This window comes from Idiotropiscis lumnitzeri, chromosome 6 (genome assembly GCF_059441095.1).
Source record: "Idiotropiscis lumnitzeri isolate Australia: NSW breed Sydney's pygmy pipehorse chromosome 6, RoL_Ilum_1.0, whole genome shotgun sequence".
In the NCBI taxonomy this organism is placed as follows: Eukaryota; Metazoa; Chordata; class Actinopteri; order Syngnathiformes; family Syngnathidae; genus Idiotropiscis; species Idiotropiscis lumnitzeri.
The window spans coordinates 12,899,783-12,922,340 of NC_142396.1; the positions used below are offsets into that span (position 1 = coordinate 12,899,783).

At 39.7% G+C, this 22,558-nt stretch overlaps 2 protein-coding genes across 5 annotated transcripts in view; one reads left to right on the top strand and one right to left on the bottom strand.

The window, feature by feature from the left end:
• Nucleotides 1-2,927: 2,927 nt before the first annotated feature.
• Nucleotides 2,928-10,534, bottom strand: mlycd (malonyl-CoA decarboxylase). 2 transcript variants are annotated; one of them, XM_088299495.1, is made up of 5 exons: nucleotides 9,867-10,534; nucleotides 8,256-8,368; nucleotides 7,978-8,134; nucleotides 7,681-7,731; nucleotides 2,928-4,042 (listed from the first exon to the last, which is right to left on the bottom strand). In XM_088299495.1, exons 1-5 carry the CDS (start codon nucleotides 10,410-10,412, stop codon nucleotides 3,497-3,499), a joined length of 1,413 nt encoding a protein of 470 aa, XP_088155621.1. In that variant the 5' UTR covers nucleotides 10,413-10,534; the 3' UTR covers nucleotides 2,928-3,496. The 2 variants fall into 2 exon arrangements, with proteins under 2 accessions (XP_088155621.1, XP_088155620.1); XM_088299494.1 differs by having other exon boundaries at nucleotides 7,579-7,731; nucleotides 9,867-10,528.
• Nucleotides 10,535-11,665: 1,131 nt separating this feature from the next.
• The window catches only part of LOC148335303 (DNA topoisomerase I, mitochondrial), a 28,555-nt gene continuing 17,662 nt past the window's right edge, over nucleotides 11,666-22,558 (top strand). The window contains exons 1-8 of one of the 3 annotated variants that reach the window (XM_088298640.1): nucleotides 11,666-11,946; nucleotides 12,030-12,161; nucleotides 14,347-14,398; nucleotides 16,961-16,998; nucleotides 18,091-18,189; nucleotides 18,829-18,916; nucleotides 19,026-19,153; nucleotides 19,308-19,423. In XM_088298640.1, coding sequence (XP_088154766.1) covers nucleotides 12,043-12,161; nucleotides 14,347-14,398; nucleotides 16,961-16,998; nucleotides 18,091-18,189; nucleotides 18,829-18,916; nucleotides 19,026-19,153; nucleotides 19,308-19,423 — 640 coding nt within the window. In that variant the 5' untranslated portion in view covers nucleotides 11,666-11,946; nucleotides 12,030-12,042. Of the gene's footprint in view, nucleotides 11,955-12,029; nucleotides 12,162-14,346; nucleotides 14,399-16,960; nucleotides 16,999-18,090; nucleotides 18,190-18,828; nucleotides 18,917-19,025; nucleotides 19,154-19,307; nucleotides 19,424-22,558 lie in introns of all 3 variants that reach the window. The other 2 variants (XM_088298639.1, XM_088298641.1) reach the window with 2 other exon arrangements.

Below are 22,558 nucleotides of genomic sequence, written 5' to 3' on the forward strand. Positions count from 1 at the left end.
AGAGGCGGGGTGTAAAGATTTTCTCAAATGTCAGGCATATTTTTTCAAATATACCACACCCACACCCTAATAAATTTCCGATTAATCTGAGGTTTTGCAACAACACTTTGGATACTTTATTCACTTTAAATTTAAAAGCAAGTGTGCGCAGCTCTGGGGGGTGATTAATGGGCCATGAGCAACCAAGAACTCGAGTTGTATTGCATGAATGCTGGCCAAAAGAACAATACACCCACACAACCCAAGATGAGCTGTCAAATCCATTTTGCTTTGTTTTGATTGCTGCATTTGCATGTAGAGTCTCAGGGACATGAAATGTTGCTCGCCTTTATGCATTTTTCTGTAATCCCCAGTCCACAGTATTTAAAAGACATACTGTACAGTACTATATTTGGAAAAGCTCACGTTGCAGTAGTTTGTGCTCTGTTCCAAGGTTTTCTATTGTAATTTTTCTTGAGGTCATGATTAGCTACAATCAACTGGAAAATAATTGCAATATAGTGTTTCGTGAAAACAAAGTATTTATAGTCAATAGTTATTTGAAGAACAACAATGAAAGACAATTTCAAAGCCTCCCAGCAATAACATTTGAAGCGCTTCTAAAATCAAGTGAGATTCAATACAAGAGCTGCATCAAAAATTCTGCTTTCATTTCTACACATCTCCCAAATACAACCACAAAAACATTTTATTTGAATTTGCAATTAACTCTGTACTGTCCTGGATGAGGTGTTAAAACTTAGTCAGCCAAACACCATACAGAAGTCACATTAGCATACAAGCTATTTCATTTCCATTTCATTACTATTACAATCTTTTTAAAACCGAGTGTGTGTACTTACTTGCATTGGGCACGAGAATGAGACAAAGATGAAGAAGAAGAAGGAGATGAATAAGAAGGAGACTAATAAGCCCATAATAAATTAAGCGGATTTGAATAGTAAATTAGCCAGCTAATGATGTTTAAATAAACCTCTGCGATTAGCATCTGTCCCGAGGCGGTGTCATGCACGGACACTTTTTTTTTTTTTTTTTGGGCGGTGGAGTTGGGGCGGAACGGGGTCAGGTGACGACAATTTTTATCAATAAAGCCGGGGGAGGGGGTCGGGGCCGGAATGGTACAGAGATCACGGCCGGAGGGCGGGGGCCTGACCAGAAAAAAAAAGTGTCAATTGCCCGCCTCTGTTCATTTTGAACAAGCAGCAAAATGAAAACTGAAAAAAAATTATAAAACGTAAAAAGCATTCTTCCTGTAATTTTCACATGAACATCAATTAAAATATCTGACTGACGTAATGACTATTATCAGAGATGGGCATTCCGTCCCAGGGACAGACGCCCATTTTGTGGATGGCGGCCAGAGGACGAAAGGTTTTTTGAAAAAGGACAGACTAAGCTAGGACGCACGTGGGCTTTCGTTTGTCCCGATGGCATTCTTTGATGCTTCCATTGACCAGGTCGCTGGCAATTGCAATGGAAAATTATTAACTCTAAGAGAAATGTCTCTCTGCAATTTTTGTTACTTGAAAATGACGGACTTTGCTTATTTTGTGACGTTTTCTCCACATTTTTGCAAAACAGTGTAAACTGTAACATTGCGTACATCTTTTTTCAAATGAATGCTATGAGCATATTTTTGTGTTTGTGTAATGTATTGAAAAACAGAAGGAAAAAAATTATAATGTTGACTTTTCCACAGAATTATCAGTCTTTGTTAGATGCTTGTAAAATTTTGTGCTTGCGTTCTGCATTTGCTTACATCTTGCATATCTCCTGCCCATAAAACTTAGTAATGCCACAGTGCAGTTGTGCTCTCATTCCGTTATAATTCAAATAGAAAGAGATAAACACACACACACAAATCATATAACGTAAAGCATATATTTTATTCAAGAAGTATTTTTGAACACGTCAACATGAAACCAAATTGCGTATCACGTCGAAATAATTTACACACTGCACTCGGATGCACGGCATCAATTAACTCATATTGTGAAAATGCCTCCATCATTTCATTTGAGATGTGTCAATAAATCACATTTCATTGCTGTAGCCATTCCCTGAACAAGCAATTTGTCTTCTTAGTCGTATGGAAAATACCAGACTGACAACTTAAAAAAATAATTTAACTGTACATCTTAATGAGATTTTCTTTTCATTGATTAATTACATAATTTGAAGCAACAGTTTCCTCAAATTGGTCACTTATGTTGGACCCCTTTGAGCAAAGGTGACTCAAACAAACACTAACTGAGGTTGAATTGAATTGGCACTTTTATCTTGGTAACCCTGAAGTTCATCCCCATCAATCATAAAAAAGCAAGACAGCCTTCGTTGCATCCTCTCCACATGTACATGGAGCACCACGGATGTTTGAAGAGGCAAACAGGTTTCTCAAGGGCATCCTTTAACCAACAGTCCTTTTTATGGCCCTTTATTCTCCTTCCCACCTCTTCACAACTGAACACCATCAATCTAACCATTTACTTTAATTTTATTTCTCACTCCATTAGTTTCAGGACATAGAGCAGCGCTGTGAGAGAAAAGGGAGGAGGAAAAGCATGGTAAGAAAAAAGAAAGGGAAGTTTGGCTCCTTGGAGACATAAAATGTAATTTCACAGTCAACTTGCTGTGATGTATTATTTCACAACAATGGGTTGTGGGCTGATACAAGCCCTCCTTGGCACCTGCACAGAACTGTTAGAACATCACCGATGGCTCTCTGGGGGAGCTTGGTGCTGCGTGTCAGCAAAATTATTGAAAGAAAAAGGGGGGAAATACATCAAGTGGATCCTTCCTAATGCTTCAGGAGAGAAATTGGTGAACTGTGAAGGTCACAATATACAGTAAATATAACTAAAGTCCGGCTTAATGTTTATTGTCATGGTCATAAAAATGATTTATGTGGACAGATTACTGGGCCTACATTCATTTTAGACATTTTTTATTAGTTTGACAGTGACAGTATAATAAAAGCCTCAAATTCTGCCATGACATTTAGCACCACTAACATCTGAGGTGATCCATAAAGTGTAAAATTATTAATACAAACATCTGTCTGTTTTTGGGGCGGGTATTTCCAGTTTTAATTCATGAGTGGAAAAAGTGAAGTATAATAGCAGGTGTTTGAAGACATAAAAAAGAAACCCTATTATTTTCTAAAAGAGAGTGCAACTAAGTGTAAGGATCATTTATTCCAGTAGCTGCACAGCTTCATTGCGCCTACTTCACCATTACACACACTGTTATCCTGGAACATAATAAATCGTCTAAAGATGCAGGGCGCTTCATTAGCAGCAGTCTCTCATCATCAAGCCAACCAGATGCAAAAAACCTAACCTTTGAACGTACTTGAAATAACAAACGGGCAAACGATCAGATGATGTCTTCAAAGTGATGCTCACCAAGCTGATTGTTTTTTTTCGTGTGGGCGGGAGGTTCCTCTTACCACCTACGGTACGTATGTGGTCATATGCAAACTTGCCCATGGTCTCTTTCAGAGTTTACTGTTCTTCTGAAATTGCGACACCAATCCGAGAACTTGATCCGAAGCCATGATGACTTTATTCTGCAGGTAAAGTGCACTGTTTTTGGACGTCTCATTCAAGAAGTAACGATAGTTCACCATAATGCCGCAGGAATTTGACACACCCTTTGGGCTCGTGTCAGCGTGCCAGTTAAGCCGCCACATGGTAGCGCCATTTTGAAGGTGGAAGTTGGCCACGGGGTTAAGTGCATAACCTCGCCTCTTCTCCCCATAGAGATACCAGGCACAAAGTCGCATCAGGACAGGTTCCAGGATACAAGAGAGACGTTCCGAACGCATCCATTCGCTAGTGGCTATTAACTTGCGGAGGGCATCTATGGCACTGGTGCCTGGGGATAAGTCAGTGACTTGCTCCATTTCCCGCCACTCCTGCTCAGATAGGAGGTCCAAGCCATGGCCTTCTTTCCGGTATTGGCCGAGGAGGCCTTGGAGCCACAAGGAGAAGCCTGGGATCGGTGAGAGGCTGGAAAACTGGGCCATGTGGGGAAACTCACTCTGCAGGGAAAGGCAAAAGAATTATGCATTAAGAATATGCAACTCAATAAAAAAAAAAAAAGAAGTCACCCATCATAATTTTCATGCACGGAGCCACAACTATACTTCATAAAAGCCCAATTTGGGTGGCAAAATTCTGTGTTCTGACTCTTGTTTCATGACCATGCTAATGGAGATACAATATCTTCCTTCTCCATCATCCCTGTTCAGCTGTGTTCCTCCAAAAGTCACTTGTGTTCTCACCTGCGATTTCTTACACTCATCTGCATCCATATCTTGGCTGATAAGTGAGTGTGACGTCGCTGAAATGATAACAGCTACAGATGAAAGAGCAAGTGTCAGAAAACCCCCAGAGAGTTAACTTTCTGTTGTTTTGCTGTATAGATCCTCCTAGTTAGCCTTCCTTTATCAACATCCCTCCCGTTATAGCAAGATTTTTCTTCGTTCCGTCTATTTCTCTCCAAGTGTGATTCTTGCCATGTTGACAAAGAAAGACGCCATTACATATCAACTTGAGATTAGCACAATAAATCTTCACCAAATTCATGTGTTGTATCGCTATTTATTTGATCAATTTATATCCTCCAATGGCATTTATACAAAGTAATTAACCGGATCAGACATTATCAATTGACCCAATTAGCATTAATTACAAATATTTTTACCCTTACTTTTATATTATGATATATATCATTATAGATTGACAGTGAACACACGAGCAGGTAGATGGCAGCAAGCAAAAGCAAAAGCAACCAATAAATAATGTAAATACAGCACACTGGCTAAAATGAAATCTATTATGAAATACCTAATAGCTTTCATGTTTTATTTTAGTTGTAGACTTTTTTTGTTCATATTCATTTATTTTACTTTAAAATGGGACCAGCAATGGCTTGTTCTAAGATTCACTAGGATTTCACATTAGTGAAAACAGTGGATATTATTTATTTAATTATTTCAAGATTGTGATTTTGTAAAGATGCTAATGACACATAATAGAGAGAATTTCACAAGTCCTGTCAACTTTTAACATTTTTTTTTTAAGAAATAAAAATAAGGTGGCTGGCCAGTGGGCTTATCTACCACCAGGCAGGAAGTTTTCCGGGGGAATCCCTGCATAAGCGTTTCCACTTATGCACTTGGCAACAGAACACCTTAGGCTGCAATTCGATGATAGACTTTGTGGTTGTGTCATCGGACTTAGTGCCGCATATCTTGGCCATTTTGGTGAGGAGAGAGTTGGAGCTGTCGAATGATCACCACCTGATAGTGTGTTGGCTCTGATGGTGGGGGAAGTCGCTGGCAGACCCAAATGCATTGTGAGTTTCAACTCCCACCTAGGGCAGAACTTTAACCCCGATCCGAGGGAGGCAGGGGACATTTGAGTCAGAGTGGACCAAGTTCTGCACCAACGTTGTAAGGCGGTAAACGTAGCTGGTTTTTTTTCTAGGAAGTAGTGGAATCTTCTTTTCTTTCACCATTTGGCCTTTTTCCAATTCTGATGATGCACTTGAATAACTTGACTTTTTATTGAGCTTACTTTTGTACGTCCAGAACTCGTGAACGAGAAATAGCGTTTTGACAAATGTAATGGAGATGCACCTGTAAGGCTGGGCGCTAAACCGAAAATTTACTGTTACCGAAATTTATTACAATGACCGACATCATTTTGCCCATGTCGGTAAATTCGGTGTTAAAAAAAAAAAGAAAAGCCTTTTCTGTCTGCGGCAATGTTCATGCCCTTTTAAAACCGCTTCAGCGCCTCTAGTCACGTGACTCCACCCGCCTGATCGTGAAAGAAAACAGACGTCGCCGTCGTAGCTGGCGATTCAAATCCAGAACCTTTTTCACCGCCCACAACACAACTATGCTGTGCTGAAAGTTCAAAGTGAGAAGCAGGGTTCGACAAGTGACAACAGCCCATTAACGGAGGCGACACCATACGAGAGAACGTCTCAGAGGTGGACGCGATAGCCTAGCACATAGCTAAAGATAAAGCTCCTCTAGTTCCAGTGGCGCGCACAGGATTTAAACGCTTCATGAAAGCCGTATTTCCCGATATGGACTACATATCGTGCATTTATCGCTATTGAGGTAAAATTGCTCAATTTCTCGCGATATTGATTTGAGGTCATATCGCCCAGCCCTATGCACCTGTTTTTCAAAATAAAACTTCTTCAGGTTCCTCAGTGCAGCCAGTAACAAAAATGGTCCACAGACCAGGTTCCAGTCCACAGTTGACAGCCGCTGCTCTACTATATAATTCAGTCTACAAAGATAAGTGTTACCTCCTACCTCATCTTCTCCTCATTTTAAATCAGTACTGACCTTTTCTTTTCCTCTGTCATCTTCTCTATTATACATTTGGTCCCTCTATGAGTGCACTGATCCTCTCTTCACATTTACCAAAGGTAAAGTTTGGTCTCAAAGTCTTTGTTGAGGCTCTGTTTTCATTTATGTAGCCCTGAAGGTACAGGCACTTGCAGTACAGAATATTGTCAGGGTGCCGGGGCAATACTTTAAACATAAAAACATCTGACACACAGTCCGCTGTGCTTACTGATCCGAGTACTGTAAATGAAAATCCCAGTAAGTAAAATGCACCATTCAGCTTGAACAAAAAACTAAAGTGCGGTACAAAGCTGGGAAAACAGATTTTATGAGGGCACATGACCAAGATGCATTTTCCCTAGCTGTCGGGCATAGTGGCTTCTGATGTTCCATTCAACGTTCCAACCATTTCACAAGTGCTGGCAAGAGTGGGCTGATATGAAAGGCTCTTCTAAGATAATTAAGAAGGATGGAGGGGATTTCATTGCAGTGACTATGTGGTAATTATGGGTTTGTCTGTCTTAATTCATCGATCCCAGTACGTAAACAAATGCTCAAATAGAGGGACATTAAATTTGCTTTATTTGGTGCACTGAAAAAAGAGACCATTAAAGCGTTAGAAGAGTAATTGAAAAAATCTCTTCCAACTAATTTTGCACAAGAAAAAAAAAACTTTGCTACATGGGCTCCACGTGAAAGCTACAGGCCAAGTAGATTAGTTGCCAAGTGTGGGATACGTTGTTCCTGCCTTCGATTCGAACAATAAGACCAAGGAGGAGGAGAGGGCAAGCACAACAGCGGTACAAGCATCAGGTGCTTATCTTAACAAAACCTCACTCAAGTCTGGAAGGAAACTGTGACAGAGTATAAAGATTCATTCATCTCACTATCTTAGAATGCTTTGATTTGATTTCCAGAAAACTACTACAAAGCCCTAAACCAGCCCTCCCAGTTTGATACTCTTGGTATACAGAAAGCTGCCTGTCAACGACAGTGAAAAATTTCATTAAATATGTTATCTTGATCACTAGGAGGGTTGAACTGTGCTCTTTATATTTAGTGGTTTATGTGCTCAAAATTGCAGCTAAACTAAACCATCTATGAATTGATGAATGTATAATTTAGAACGGTGGATGGATAGTTTGGACAGAGCATTGACTCACAGCTTCTGTAATGTGAACCACACAACCCCACAGTGCACCCACCTGCAGTTCCCGCACCACCCGCTTGATGAGATAGTTTCCCAGCTCAACACCTTGCAGACCAGCTTGAGTGGAGGAGATGGAGTAGAAGACTGCTGCATTTACCTTGTTTACGTCTTCTTCCAGGTCAAGGGTGGAAAACTCCCGAACAATACTCTAAGAAAAGGGACCACAGTTTGCTGTAAATTTCTGCACGACAAATTTTATGAGGTTTTGTTTTGGCAAAATGTTAGCCTTTTTAATGTTATGACAATATGCAGAGCTCCATATTTATTATGGGGGTCTAGGGGAATTTAGATTGTGCTGTTTTAGGGACAGTGAGTAGCAACAATATAATCAATTCCCAATTGCTTTTATTGTGTGTAAAATGGAGAGACATTCTCCAAAGGCTTTCCTTCTAACCTGTATGTTATCTGAGATTTCTTCTGTGAGGGCTACATGCAGCACAACCAGAGGCTCCCCGGGCATGGCAGCGTGGGTGAAGGCATAGCAACGACGGTATGGGCCCACTCTGCGTTTCAGATCAGCCCAGTTCCTAACAGGGTGCACCGCCTCATACCTGACAGAGGATTTGTAATGACATTTTTCATTTCCCAAGCTGAGCTGCATGATTCAGATATAGACGTTGGTTTATAAGACTGCTAAGATCACATTTTGAAAAATCACATTTGCTGCCTTACTGGCTGATCTTTTGTAGGATCTCACAGGGTGACTTCCAGGTAATCCGCTCTAGTCTGAGAAGACCTACGGAAAACCACTCGGACAGCAAGCTCCTCAGAGTTCCATTCAGGTCCTAAGAGAGAGCGTGATGAATTTCACTCTGACATAAAACTTGAGTTATATTCTCAAAATGTACATGTCTACAAACAGGACAACTAAAATCATCACTTTTAATGAAAGAAGGCTGTATGGTGACTAACAGCAGAGTTAATTCATTCTAGATAAATTACATTCCCTTGCCATAGGCACGTCGTGGGCTGTGCGGTTCCCCTGATGCCTGTATGCTTGTTGAGACTTCCCACATTATGAGTAATGTTTCCGAGCTTGTAATGTTTACACAAGAACCTCTTCAATAAGCAACTTGCCATTTGAAAGCAGGGCTGGTGCCCTTAAAAGGTCACATTTCATTTAAAGCAAATATCTTGCAAACACACAAACTGCTGTGTTCATAACCCCACACTCTGGCACTCATACACAGTTGTATAGAGAGTTCCATAGGATGACTACAGGTTTGCTTGTCGCGATAATATCATTAGCAAGCTCTGTTCAACTTCAGTTGTGCTGCGTACTGCAGTAACATTGTGAGCATTGGAGCACAGATCAGTGCAGAAAGCTAAAAGGAAGTATCTATCCAAACAACCACACCAGTATGCTGATACCTTTACCCCAGTAAGATGGTTCCACATATACACCGTAGGATCCTTTCAGTGGGGGCAAAAAATAGCCAGCGTGACACTAAGGTAACCCACACCGCTAATTGACGTCACTAACACAGTAGGCTGATACGCTCGCAAAAAGAGTTAGAATGTCAATACTCCAACAAAGGATGACCAACGCCAGTTGTATGATTATTCTAAAACTGCATTTTTCCTCTTCCTCTTAAAATCTACAAAGGAACTTAACAAGCACATGTGCCAAATAAGTGATGTGAGATATGAGGGAACATCTCGTTTAATTGCCCTACAAGCAAGGGACAAAAAGTTTGACTGTGTATGATTACAGTAATCATGAGTCATACTTTGACATGTAAAACTGCTAATTTGACATATAAACAATACAAATTAATACAATACAACTTTATAAGTTACAATTAACTCAAAAAAAATATGATAGAGTTCATAATTTATTTAAATGGAAGTAGGTAATAACTTTGTACTGAGTTTGGCTTTGACCAAGTTTGGCATGCATGCAATGTGTGTGCGTGTGCTTGCAGTTAAAACTTAATATGTTAGGAGCAGAAATTCTGGGTGGGGGGGGAGTACTGACTTTGATCTGTGCATGCTTTCTAGCGAATGCCTTTATGAGGACAGCAATCGGTAACTAGGGTAAAGGGCACAGTGCTTCTGAAATGTGAATCACGTGAGTCGGCTATCGTTGGAGATATGACGTCTCTGTGGATAAACAACCCCCCTACCCAAATGTAATCTATGGGTGCGTCAAAGTAAACCCTAATATTGCATTAAAATCAAGAACAACAAAAAGGTTTAGCCTCTCACATTACAGATGACCAACTCACGTCTTGACACATGCAGGCACCCGTAGAAAATGTCAACAAACAGCATATGGTTTACCCTCAAGTGTGGGCTCTCGGTACTTTTGGATGAGGCGATTTCAAGCACGTCGGCTCTGAGGTCCACCAGAAACTTCACTCCACCTTCCACCCTGCTTATGTGATTCAGTAACTGTTTGTAGCGGGGAGTCAGGCTGTATCGAAGTCTGTCCTCAACCTGCAAAATGGTCGCCAAGTCCCGAAGTTGCGTGTGCAGAAGCTTCCCAGCGAACTCCGAAACAATTTTATGATCCACTCCAAAGTCACGTGCCAGCTTTGCCAGGAAATCCAGTTTCTCTCCCTTGTCTAGACTTCTGTAGAAATGCATGAACTCCAAGCTGTTGGCTTCTGGAGGGGGGGGGGATTTCTCCCTTGTTTCGTATGTGGGTAAAGGTGACACGACTCTCGCCAATATTTCCTCCATAGCAGGAACGGCTCCACTTGTTGGCGAAGATAACCAGCGGCACTTGCCGAAATCCAACGCCCCCAGAGCAGCTTTCAGAACAGCCCGGTGCCGCCAGCACTTCAGACTGGCACGGAAACCACACATAGCAGATTGGGATAGCATTGCTGGGAGGGATCAGGGGTTGTTTGGGAATACAACCATTGACACGTAGAAAATAACTGTTTCCGGGTTTCTTAAAGAGACAGTACACATCATATCGCACATCATCTCTTTGCCTAAATAAAAGGCAACTAGAGATGCTTTTTGTATGGTTGGGCTCTTCATTTAATGGGCTTCCTTGATATAGAGACTGAAATTGAGTCTCGATGAAGATTTTAGAAAATGTATTACGGGCCAAATCGTATTCTGGTGATATCCGTGCAGGCTCCATTTCTTTCCTTCTTTTTTCTTTCGTTCTTTCTTTATTTATCTATCTATTTACTTCACCAATTCATCCAATAATAACTCATACGGTCTTGAAGGCGAAAAGTGACAACGAGTTTAACCAAGCACTCAGAATAAATATATACAAACATGTCTAAATATGTTTCTTTGAAATACAGTATTTCTCACCCCCCCCCCCCCCCCCACACACACACTAGATTCTGGCAGTGTCTTGCCTTTTCAGATTTCCACACCTCACAAGCTAGTCGCAGCTGTCCCTCCATTAGATCAAAGATACTGTTTAACGTCATTAGTTTTATTAATTTCATGCAACTAATTGCCATCAGTCTGCCAAAATGAACACAATCAAGGGGTGTTATTCACATCAATCTCAATGTGAAAAGTTAGAAAACTTAAAATGAAAAATTGCAGAAGCTTGTAAACAAAAGACATTTGTTGAGCTGTGTCGAATCTGGCAAACCAATCGCATTCATCTAGTACAGAACATTTCAATACACTATGGTGCATTCCATAAAAGTGGGACATCGGAAACATCTCTCCCGCATTGTACCAGTTGCAACCTTATAACCTTCCAGGCGAACGTAATATACTGGTTGCGATGATTTTTTTTGTGTGTGATTTGCTCCTCAAAACACATAAATTAATTCTTTAACTGCATAAATGCATATATAAATAAATGTTATATTCGAAGCATTTAACCATTTTACAGAATAATTTCATGCAAGAAGATAGCAGAATATCTCCACACAATCAGTAAAAATCGCATTGGGTTACGACGTGAAGTTATGTTGAATAACCAAATGTCATAATTAAAGATACATAAATATATGTTTATGATTTTGTAAATTATGTTTTGCTATTAAAGGTCTGCGTGTTGGTGAGGGTCGTCATCGTCGTGAATCATCTATCTATCATCTATCAATCTGGATAAAGATGTACCGGTATTTTTTTCCGACTTTTGGACCTCCTCATTCCAGTGCGCCTTTCCTGGTCAGAAGTCCAAAAATCCGACTTTCCAAAATTATGGAATGCAGCATTTGATGCTCGCTTTAGTGATTGAACCACGTGAGAAGTGCGTGTACTTTTTAGCGTGTCTTGTATTTTCAAGTGTTTAAAGAATAGAAAAACGCTGGACGTTTCTTGTGCACAGTTGTGTACGTTTTATTAGGTATTTGTACTGTGGGTAACCTGCCGCCGGATGAAATTGACTAGTTTGTGTTAATTGGCTAACACAGAAGACGTGCTTATCCAAGTGCGAAGGTTTGGTAATATGACGTACATCGAGGAGTTTTCTCGACCTGTTGATTAATTATTAATTTAATCTGTATCTCGAAGGAATTTGTGAGAGATGGGGAGAGAGAATGACGCGAAAGAAGACGGGAAAGCCAAGCGCAAAATCACTAAACTGAACAAGAGGCTAAACGACAATGTGGTTGCTGGAGCCGGAGGTGACTTCATTGATAGCACGTGAGTTGAGTATTTACCGCAAAGAGGTACAGGGAAGTTTCCCACATTTTTCATGATGCACGCATGAGCATGTGAAGCCATCCAACATTGTTGGATGTTTTACGAAAACAAGAACACGAAATATAGGTGGATACTGGACATGGGTGGGGAAAACTGCACATTAGACAGTTGTAAAAGCGATTCAAACCCAGTACTATTGAATGTGAGGCAAATGCGCAACCCACAGGCATTACACCATGCTGCCTAAGCAAAGAATATGCAAATTAAGGATACCATCTAATACGTGTCATTTTGTACATTGTTTCTCATTCAAAACAACTACATAGTGTGCCCAAACTTAAATGGTAGTGTTTGTTTGTTCGACCGTGAGCTGGTGGTTGACACGGACCGTATGCCATGGTACAGTCACAGTGTACCATCTTAATTTGAATTTCCTTCGATATTTGATGCATTTACTGTATTTCCATGCATTTGTTGAGCAGACAAATGCAAGTGAATGAGGCATTACCCGCCATTGGGATTTTTAAATTGATGACAGCTTTTACTCAACTCACCTGGAACTCATAGCAGCTGCAACTGTAAAAAACATTTGACAGAATGCATTAGATAAAATATTAACAATCCTTAAAACCAACAAAATCGTTTTCTCCTTTCTTGCATCCACATTGTTGTTTGAAGCAGTTATGGAAGAAAGGCGGGGATTTGAAATCTCATATCACCACTTGATAAGAGATGTCATGATTAGAGCGTGCATGACATCACAAAATATTTAACATTTACTAGACACCTGTCAATGATGATACCTACGGCAATGAGCTAGCATCCTTTTTTTCCTCTCTTCAATTTCACATTTAGGATTGCTTATTTTTTTTTCATCATATAAAATAGATTTTCAATATGATGATATCTGCGGCTCGGTTGAAAAAAAATTCTCAAAAGAACATAGTCAGCTCGCTGGGTCATAATTATAAACCAGTGTATTGCTTCTCATGCATGGAAAGGTTAGACATAGAAGAAACATGAAAGCATGGGGTACTTCTGAGACACTGGTTGACTAATTGGCGGCATTTTACTGCATTGTCTGACTAAAATACCAACCAGGTCAAGACACACGAGTCTAACAACTGCTTTGGCTTCTTTTTAAAAGTACAAAGACTTAAAAAAGGAACCAATACATGAAGTTAAAGCACATTTTTAATCAGACTCTTCTGGTCCCCGCTTCAATTTTATTTCCTGCACACAAAGCTTACATTTTCCACAGACGGGCACTTCGCTCTATTTTGCCGGGCCACCCTTTTGCCTTTACCCGTCTGTCCTTATTCATAAAAATAATCGCCCTTCGTCCACGTTGGTTGTCTTCCTTTTAATGCGCTTCCATCCTTGCACCCCTCCCCCTCCCTGCGCCCCTAAAAATAAAGCATCAGTGCATGACAAGAGGCTAACGACTGAGGTTTCACAATTTATAAACATTAGTTAAAGCTCTTTAGCTGGCTAATTTCTTATTCAAATCCACTTAAAGTAATTTCCAGACTACAAAACACATCTGATTAAAAGCAACAATAGCTAAATTTAGCCATCAAAACAGATTTGTACATACATTGGCCGCTTCGGACGAATAGCCGCGGGTCTCCACGTTATAAACAGGTGATGCTTTTTACCCCCCCCCCAAAAAACGCAGAATGCAGCTATCCTTGTACAGCATACTGGAACCTTTCTCAGACTCTTGTTGTCACACGAGGCAGATTCAAAGATGAGCTTGGACCAGGATCGCTCTGTAGAGATGGCTGTATTTATTTCACATCATCTCTTTGCTTCAATAAAACCCAACTAAAGATGCTTATTTTGGATCTCAATTGCTTCTGCACACAGCTGCATACATTGCATACGTGTTTTTGAGTTTCTCTCATTCTCTCTCTGGAGCGCGTGCTCAGTTGTACTATCAGTTAAAGGGCCACCACACGCGATAGGATTGATTTCATTCTGCTCCAAGTGCAAACATTGGCATTATATACATGCGGTACATGAGGTTAGGCACAATAAAAGGGATGGATGAAAACCCACCTCCGGCCTTAATTAGTTCGTCCTTTTTTTAAAAACTCTCATCCTCCCTCCCAAAAATAAGGCATCCTTCCCTGTGACATAATGCGCATCGCTGACATGTTCTCTTCTTTTTCATGACTTTCAGTGGAAAGCCAACAAAATCTACAGAGAAAACTTCTAATGGCAAAGACCAGAAGGTAAAAAACACTTGTTTTCTACTGTGACTATGACAATGTTTTATGTGCGATAAATAACCCCTTCAAAACATGAACATTGCTAGTATAAATTGACAGTACCGTATTTTGCTTTTGAAAGGCAGTGGAAACGCACACATAAAACCGAAAAAAGACCCCTGGGTTACCCCTTTTCTAACCTGAATATTTGGTCATGTAAATGCAATTGGGTTCCCTCCATTGAATGGGGCATTGGTTTATGTTCTATGCATGCTCTATTCGCAAGGAATCTTGTTATTTGTAGTTCAGGCAGTACTTGTATGTGTGCCAATCGGTGGCGATGCTACTCGCTGTAGAAAAGTGAAGCCACTAGCAACCGTCTTATCTTGCCACATGCTAAGTGAGCCAAACTTGAATACATTGAGTTCTCTGCAGCGTTTTCATGTTATTTTTTGTCTCTATGGCGAAAATGATCCAGCGGTTATATAGACACATATGTGTATAAGTTTCTATGTCTGCCACACAACTTGCTGGAAATACACAATCAACACTAACGCTAAACAAGTAAAAAAAAGAAAATAAATAGTGCGACACTCTTTTAAACAATCAGGGTGAAACTCAGAGGCGCAGCACACTTTTTGAGGTAGGAGGAAATCGACTGCTTTATTCTTCCTGTGGTGAGTGACATGAATATAATGTGTTTTATTGAGGGTAGAAAATGACAAGCGTCATGTGCATCATCGTTTAAATTGGGGTTTTCAAATGTGCGAGTAACTCTGTCCACTCACACGTGTAACCGGCTTATCCAGAATGTTTTAGAAACTGGAATGTTGACCCTAACCTGAATATTGACTGCATGTAAACGTAGTTGGTGTTTACGTGCAGTCATAACCCTTTCAAAACCAAAGCACACATACATACAAAGGGTCTCAATTACCGTATTTTCCAGACTCTAAGACGCACCCGCAGCAACTCTTTTATTTGGGGAATAAAACAAACAAAGCCGCTTGTTTCAAAATCAAGGAAAGAAGTAGCGGCTTATAGTCCGGAAAATACAGTATATTACATGGGTTAATCACACTTATTGAACAACTCAAAATGTGGATTGGTCAATTTCAGACGTTTTATTTAATTTTTTTGAAATCAGCAAGAATTTTCTACATTTTATTTCCTGGGGACGCAAATAGCAACAATTTGTAGAATGGCCGACACATATAAGCATTAATATACATTAATAGATCCATCTGTTTTATGTTTGGTTTTGATAGATCTAATGATAAACAATGCATTTAAAAGGTTATTTACAGAGTTGGGTGATTTTAAAAAAAAATTTTGCTGGTCCATCATTTGTCATCCATCAGCAGCCTGGGCACCCGTCCGTCGTTGTCAATCTGTTATTTTTTTTAAATTATTTTTCAGTAAGTCAGCCCGTCGAATTATTTTAATTACATTTTCGTCATTGCTTTAGTCAGTAAATTTCACCTTTGTACCAGTCCATTTATAAGTACTCTACCAACAAAAACTACAAAAAAACAAAACAAAACACGTAACCATCGAATGAAAAATCCAATGTGATTAAAATTGTAAACTGAATGCACTTTAAATCAGTGTACAGTGTTGGCTGCAACACATTACAAAAATAATGCAGTACAGTAATATATTAGATTTTGGCAGTAACCAAGTAAGGTTAAGCTACAAAGTGAAGCTATCGTCACAATCAGAGTTCCTACAGCAAAAGTTGAGCGGGTTGTCTGTTGGAACTCTGTTTGAAGCATTGATCAGCCTCCTAAATGGCTGAGAAGTTATTGTTTGTGACACCAATCACAGTCATGGTTTCATAGAAAAAATGCAAAACATATGCTCAAAATACAAGCAGAAATAAACCCAAGTAAAAAGCAGCAAATGCATTGCGAAGAAAACGGTCATTATTCTTTTTAGATGTGATTTCAATAAATTTTGTGCTATCAATTGCAAAATGTAAAGCAGTTGTCATTCTGATTCCATGTTGGCAATCAAAATGCAAATCGTCTGCCTCAAAGACGTGCAGTGGCCGATGACGTCGCACTTTGGGCACCTCCAATCGAACAAATTTTTGGTTAATTCTGAAAACCTTTTTCTCTATGTAGTAAAGACAATTACAGCTAATTGAATTTTGAAGTCTGTCTGTCTGTTCATCTGTCTATCTATTAAAGCAAGCCGCTTCTGCCTACAAGGGTCGCAGGCGTGCTGGAGCCCATCCCAGCACCTCTTAACTGCGAGGCCATTGTGTTAACCAGTTGATTACATGCCACCCATATCTTTCTTTCTTTTGTCTTTCTTTCTATCTTTCGTTCTTTCTTTCTTCCTTCCATTCTCCCTTCCTTCCTTCGTGATTTATTATAACGATTCAATTCGTGTCTCAAAATCCGTAAGCCGAACCGTGACTTATGTGATCCATTGCACCACCAGTACCTTGTCCCAACCTATTCATGACTGAGATGCCCTTCAACTAAACGCCGAGATTAGCATATGTCCCATCTCAGTCGGTTCATGTACAGTAAGTGTTTTTCATCGGGTCGCTGAGCTTTGATCTGTCTCTCCCTGCAGATAAAAGCACCGAAGACTGAGAAGCCGAGCAATTCCAGGTAGAGATGAAATTTTAATGCCAGTGTTTCTTTCAGGACCAAATATTATCTGACAAGTCTTCCTTAAATGATTGTACCCAAAATCTTACTTTTCTCAATCCTGCTTCATTTCTAAATCTATTCTTGCAACTTGGACAGAATCCATTCGCATTTTATAAAATTAGTCTAGCTTTCCCGGAGAAATAATCACACCCTGTGCTGAATCTTTTCCGCAAAGTGACAAATGAGACTGCCTGGTATGAATAGCTGGATACTCCGCAGGGTGTTTGCTGGAATGGCAGATGGTGGCCCAAGTCTTGCTGTGTCAAATATGTCTCACAAAAGTGTTTCTGTAGACTTGTTAATGGCTTGTATCCCAGATGTGGTTTTAGTCTAACCCTGCATGAAAAGTGACGTTTCAGAGGCGAAATCAGCCTGTGAAACATTATTCATAGAAAAAAGCGGACATCTTGAACCACAGTACACACGATATCCTTAAACTCCTCATCACAAGTGAAAATTCTGGGTGTTATTTTAGACGTCTCAAACACCAGTCCTCGAGGGCCGTTGCATGTTTTAGAGGTTTCCTCCTGCAACACACCTGATTCAAATAATTGTTATCATGCCCCTTTACAACTTGCTGATGAGCAGATCTCAAAATATTCTCTCACTCTCCTTTTATTGTTGCCTGTTTCGTCTATTTGTTGCCACTCACTCATTCCATGACAATTGTTTTGTGATTAAAAAAACAAATAAATGCAGTACAGTATTTTGTATACTGGAACCTCTAATTGCTTGCTGTCCAGCAAAAAGCTGCCCAAGAGCATCACTGGTGCCGTTTGAGGAGGTATAGGATTGAACTCTTTTTCACAAGTTCACTTTTCCTGATTTTATTGGTCGTGGCTCAGTTATGTACAACATAGGTCTCAATCCTTGCACACATTTTCACACGTTATATTCAAACATGTACTGTGCTCACTTTACAGGGCTGTTAATAAAAATTGAAGGTGTGCGAATGCCAGTGTCTCTATGCTATCACTGTGGACGGACACTAACTTTAACCAAATGTTCCATGAATGATGTTTTTTTTTTTTTTTTAATTGTGTGTGATAGCGATTCAGATGATGGTCAATTCACTGCAAAAAAGAAAGGAGTGAAAAGAAAACTAATCAAAGACGAGCCTGCTGATATTCCCACCAGTGACAGACGAAAGTAAGTCAATGCGAGCGTTCAAAGATGTTGTGACGAAAGTACTGACAGTCCTTGCTTCTGAAAAATTCACACGTCATGAATACCTCGATTTTAAAACTCAAGTTTCCTCCAAATAGTACATGTAGTCTAAAATTAAACTTCTTCTGTTGGAGTAGCAATCACTAAGTTATTACCTTACCAACAGAATTTGACACACCACAAACTGTTTGATGATCAACAGACGATCACTTTTGTTTCCAGGGGGAAAAAGATGCAGAAAAAAAAATAGAATGCAATGGAGGGTGGAATAACAGAGCTTTTTGATTGATTATTGCAAACAATTTATTTTCGGGTGTTGCTAAGATAAAAGTAAATAGACTTTCCCAAAATAATTTAACTAAGGTACAACCCCTGTGCTTTTGAATAATGCAATGTATTAACTGCAAAAGCGTCTATCAGTTGAGTCCTGAGAATGATGATGACAGGATTAGACCATTCAAGCAAAAACTGAACATTACAAACAGTACTTTGGCGATTTTTTTTTTTTTTTTTTTTTTTTCCAGGAATTCCTCCTCAACAAAAAGGTACATCATGATGTCTGCTAAATTATTTTGCCACCTTGGATGATCATTAGATTTAATAGTGTGTTTGTGCGTTCAGCAGCAAAAATAAAAAAAGCCGACATTCAGCGGGAGAAGACAGTGATGGAGAGCCTCTGAAAAAGAATGCTAAGAAGAAAACTGAAACGGTAAATTTCTCTCCAGGACGATCCGTCACCATCAATAATGTATGAGTTGTAAGAAATGTCAGTGCTGGGAGTAATTGAATTCACATTTTAGGTGTATTTCTCCACACAGGATGTGAAGACAGAGGAAAGTGAGCAACCGGTCACCAAAAAACCTAAGAAGACAAAGGAGGAGATTAAGGAAGCAAGAGAATTGAAGATCAGACAAAAGGAAGAGGAGGAGAAGCAGCGCTGGCGATGGTTTGCTGATGCTACTTTTCAACTCGTGTTGAACCCGGCCTAATGTTTTTCTCTTTCTGTCTTTTGTCACTCTCACTGAAACACACACACACACACTCACACATACCTGAGCAATTACCATTGTCAAATATATACTCATATCATATCCTATCAGGTGGGAAGAAGCGAAGTATGAAGATGGGGTAAAATGGAGGTTTCTGGAACACAAAGGACCTTGTTTCCCACCCAACTACCAGCCCCTCCCAGACAATGTTCACTTCTACTATGAAGGTAAGAGACCTGCAGAACGGCACTGACGAGGAGCTGGATGTAAGTACAGGACATGATTAAAGTCCGATGTGTTATCCTGCTATCGAGCTCATATTGAAAGGTAGTTTACGAGAGGGGAGTGTGGTTTACCATCTTCTAAACACATTTTATCGATTTGAGAATGTCATTGTCCTCATGATTTTTAATTGTTCACAAGTACAGTACTATGCTTGTAGACAGTGGTATTTTATTATTAAGTAGTGTATTGAACATACAAAGACATTTGTTTGTATGCAGAAATGATGAGAGAAATCTAGAAATGGTATTAAATATCACATAGTTTGATATAGAGCGGATCATAGTTTGTCAATATTTCATTGTGGGTCCGGGCCTGTCCCAATATGGAGTCTGTTGGCAGTGTAGCAGGATTCAGTGAGGCATTTCCAATGCTTGCTTGTGATCATGTAACACTTGTCAAACCAACAATTTTCATTTTGTTTTGTCGCTTCTACATTCTCTGAGCAAATTGGCCCAGCAATATTAACATACTTGTTCAGCATATCCCATGCCATTTTCTCTCTTGAAATGGTTGGAATAGATCGACTGTAAATATATGGGGCGGGGGCATCAAAAGCAGGTATGCAGTTATAAAAAGGATAAAACCAAAAGCCCCTTGGGTGGTGGCCCAGGCACCAGACTCTCGCCTTTGAGCCCCACCTCCAGGCCTGGATTCAGTGGGTGACCCTGCCATCTTAGCTCCTAGCATCATTTTCATATTAAAAACCGTCCACTATGTTAAGGTGTCGGCTCATGCAGTGGCAGTTTGTAAGCCTTTGGGAAAATTGTTTGTTATATGCACTTGTTCTTTATGGCTTGATTTAATGTGAACGTAATACCACGTTAAAACATTTTGTTTCATAAAAGAGTGTTGAATATTGTTCAGATATATGAAGCACTTTATCAGAAGGTGTTTTTTTCTGTATGTTTAATGCATAAAAAGAACTTTCTTATCCTGATAAGGTAAATTAGTTGTGAAAAAGTGGTTTGTTTGGTTGCACTCTATGCTCAAATAGTAAGCGAATTAGCTTGTTCTGATATCAATGTTGTTCTTACATTTTGGAATCAGTAACGCTGAGATAGTTTTAAATTAAATCCAATTAAAAATGTTAACTAGAAGTTGCATTTAATTTGTATATGTGTGTGTTTTACTTTGTTACTATATCATAATTTGTAATTGAAATATCTTGGCGAAATCGCATTTATAGTATCAAATTGTATCATTAAAAAAGCGATATCTTAGGGTCGCTCTGCCTTATAACGATACATATTTTATTATCATTCATTTGCAAAATATTTTATTAAGGACTTTGTCCGCAACAAGCAGTGGTTGAAAAAACAGGTAAATTATTTTACATCATTTTAAACGAAACATGACATACAAAAAAAACAACACAAGGTTTTGCTTTTATGTGTACATTTTGTTCAAATCAGAGGAGTCAACCCTTATTGGAGCTTACTAACCTGCTTCACCTGGGAAAAAAAACACAGCTTCCCATCCATCCATCCATCATCATAATCAATCATGTCTAGTCCTTACGCTCTGACCTATTATACATGCCCCCCAAAAAGGGGAATATTAAAGCAATAATGAATGCTCAATTTGGGCCCGGTTTGACAAGGTCATTAGCAACCACTGTGGTATGACTGGTGCTAGACGTTCGACTCAAGGGTGACTGCTGTCTGTTGCTATGATAAATGCTATCCTTGTGCATTACATAAGATGCCCAAGATGTCAGTTGGAAAGCTATAACTGCTTTTAAACGAATAGACTTTGCACGCTCGAAGCCAATGTGTCATGTGCGTGTATTGTCCAAAGTATTTGTGTACAGTCATTAATCGTTTCATTTATACGTATTCCTCAATTCAAATAACCACTCATATTTTGTGTGGATTAAATATAATACTTGATTTCATATTTTTTCCCTATGCTATACTAATGTAGCTGTCGCCTAGTCCATTGCCTCTGTGTGACAGCAATTTAATATAATGGTGGCATTCCTGCATTGAACTGACATGAAGTGGCAGACAGCAGTAGAAGCTAACATTAGTTGATAGGTCTGATTGATGATATTTTGTCATTCAACACACTTAGTAACCATCAGTGTCCCTCCCAGTTGTGCACACGCAATTGTGCACTGCTGTCACCCTCTCAGTGCAGAGCAAATGTAGACAGCGCATCAAAAAAAAAAGAGCTATATTGTGATTTTGTGTTTTCATGTTCGCCTCATAAAAAGAAATTGAAAAGTTGATTTGGCACTTGTGGTTGACAGAAGAAATATGCATCAAAAAGTCAAAATGGCGAAAGTGTGTAGGAGCATTTCAATCACAGTGTTTTGTAATCCTTATCAAATGGACCTTGCTCAAAGACACCCACTTAACTTGACTTACCTAGTCTCAGCTCCTACGCGGATTCTTTAGAAAAATATTAAAAAGGGCTGGGATGATGAACTTTTGTCACTATCCGATACGGATCCCGATACTGGTGAGTGGCGATCCGACACATATTGCGATACTTAAACATTATGACGAATTCACCGTAAGACATGCATTAAAAAACAGAATCTTGAGTTCCCTAAATTTTAATGTAAGTATCGTTTGACATTTATTCAAGTGTCACGATTGAAACATGCTAAAGCTGTTCCAGTAACTGTTCCTGAGACACCGGAGTGTAAGATAGGGGAAGAAAACTCCAATCACAGCCGAACATGGTATCAAAGGTATTGATACTCCCTCAACGTATCGATACTTGGTCTCTGCACAAAAAGTATGGCAATACATCGCAAAACAATATTTTTCCCCTGCCCTAATATTCATGTTAATGGACCTTGCTAAAATAACATCATCCCTGCGGAGGGATTGTTCCTCTGATGATTACCATCGAGTTGTGGTGACAAGTGTGGTATACGCTAACTTTACACCTGTTAAACAGGTTGTGATCTGTTGACATTGGCGATGCGGCGTTGTCATCCCACCAATCCCGTTATTACCAACTGTGAAATGAACCCCGATGCTTAATTGAGAATATCTCTGCACAATTGAAGCATGTTGCGAAGACGTGCGTACAATGTGTGGTGCAAGATAGGGCTGGGCGATAAA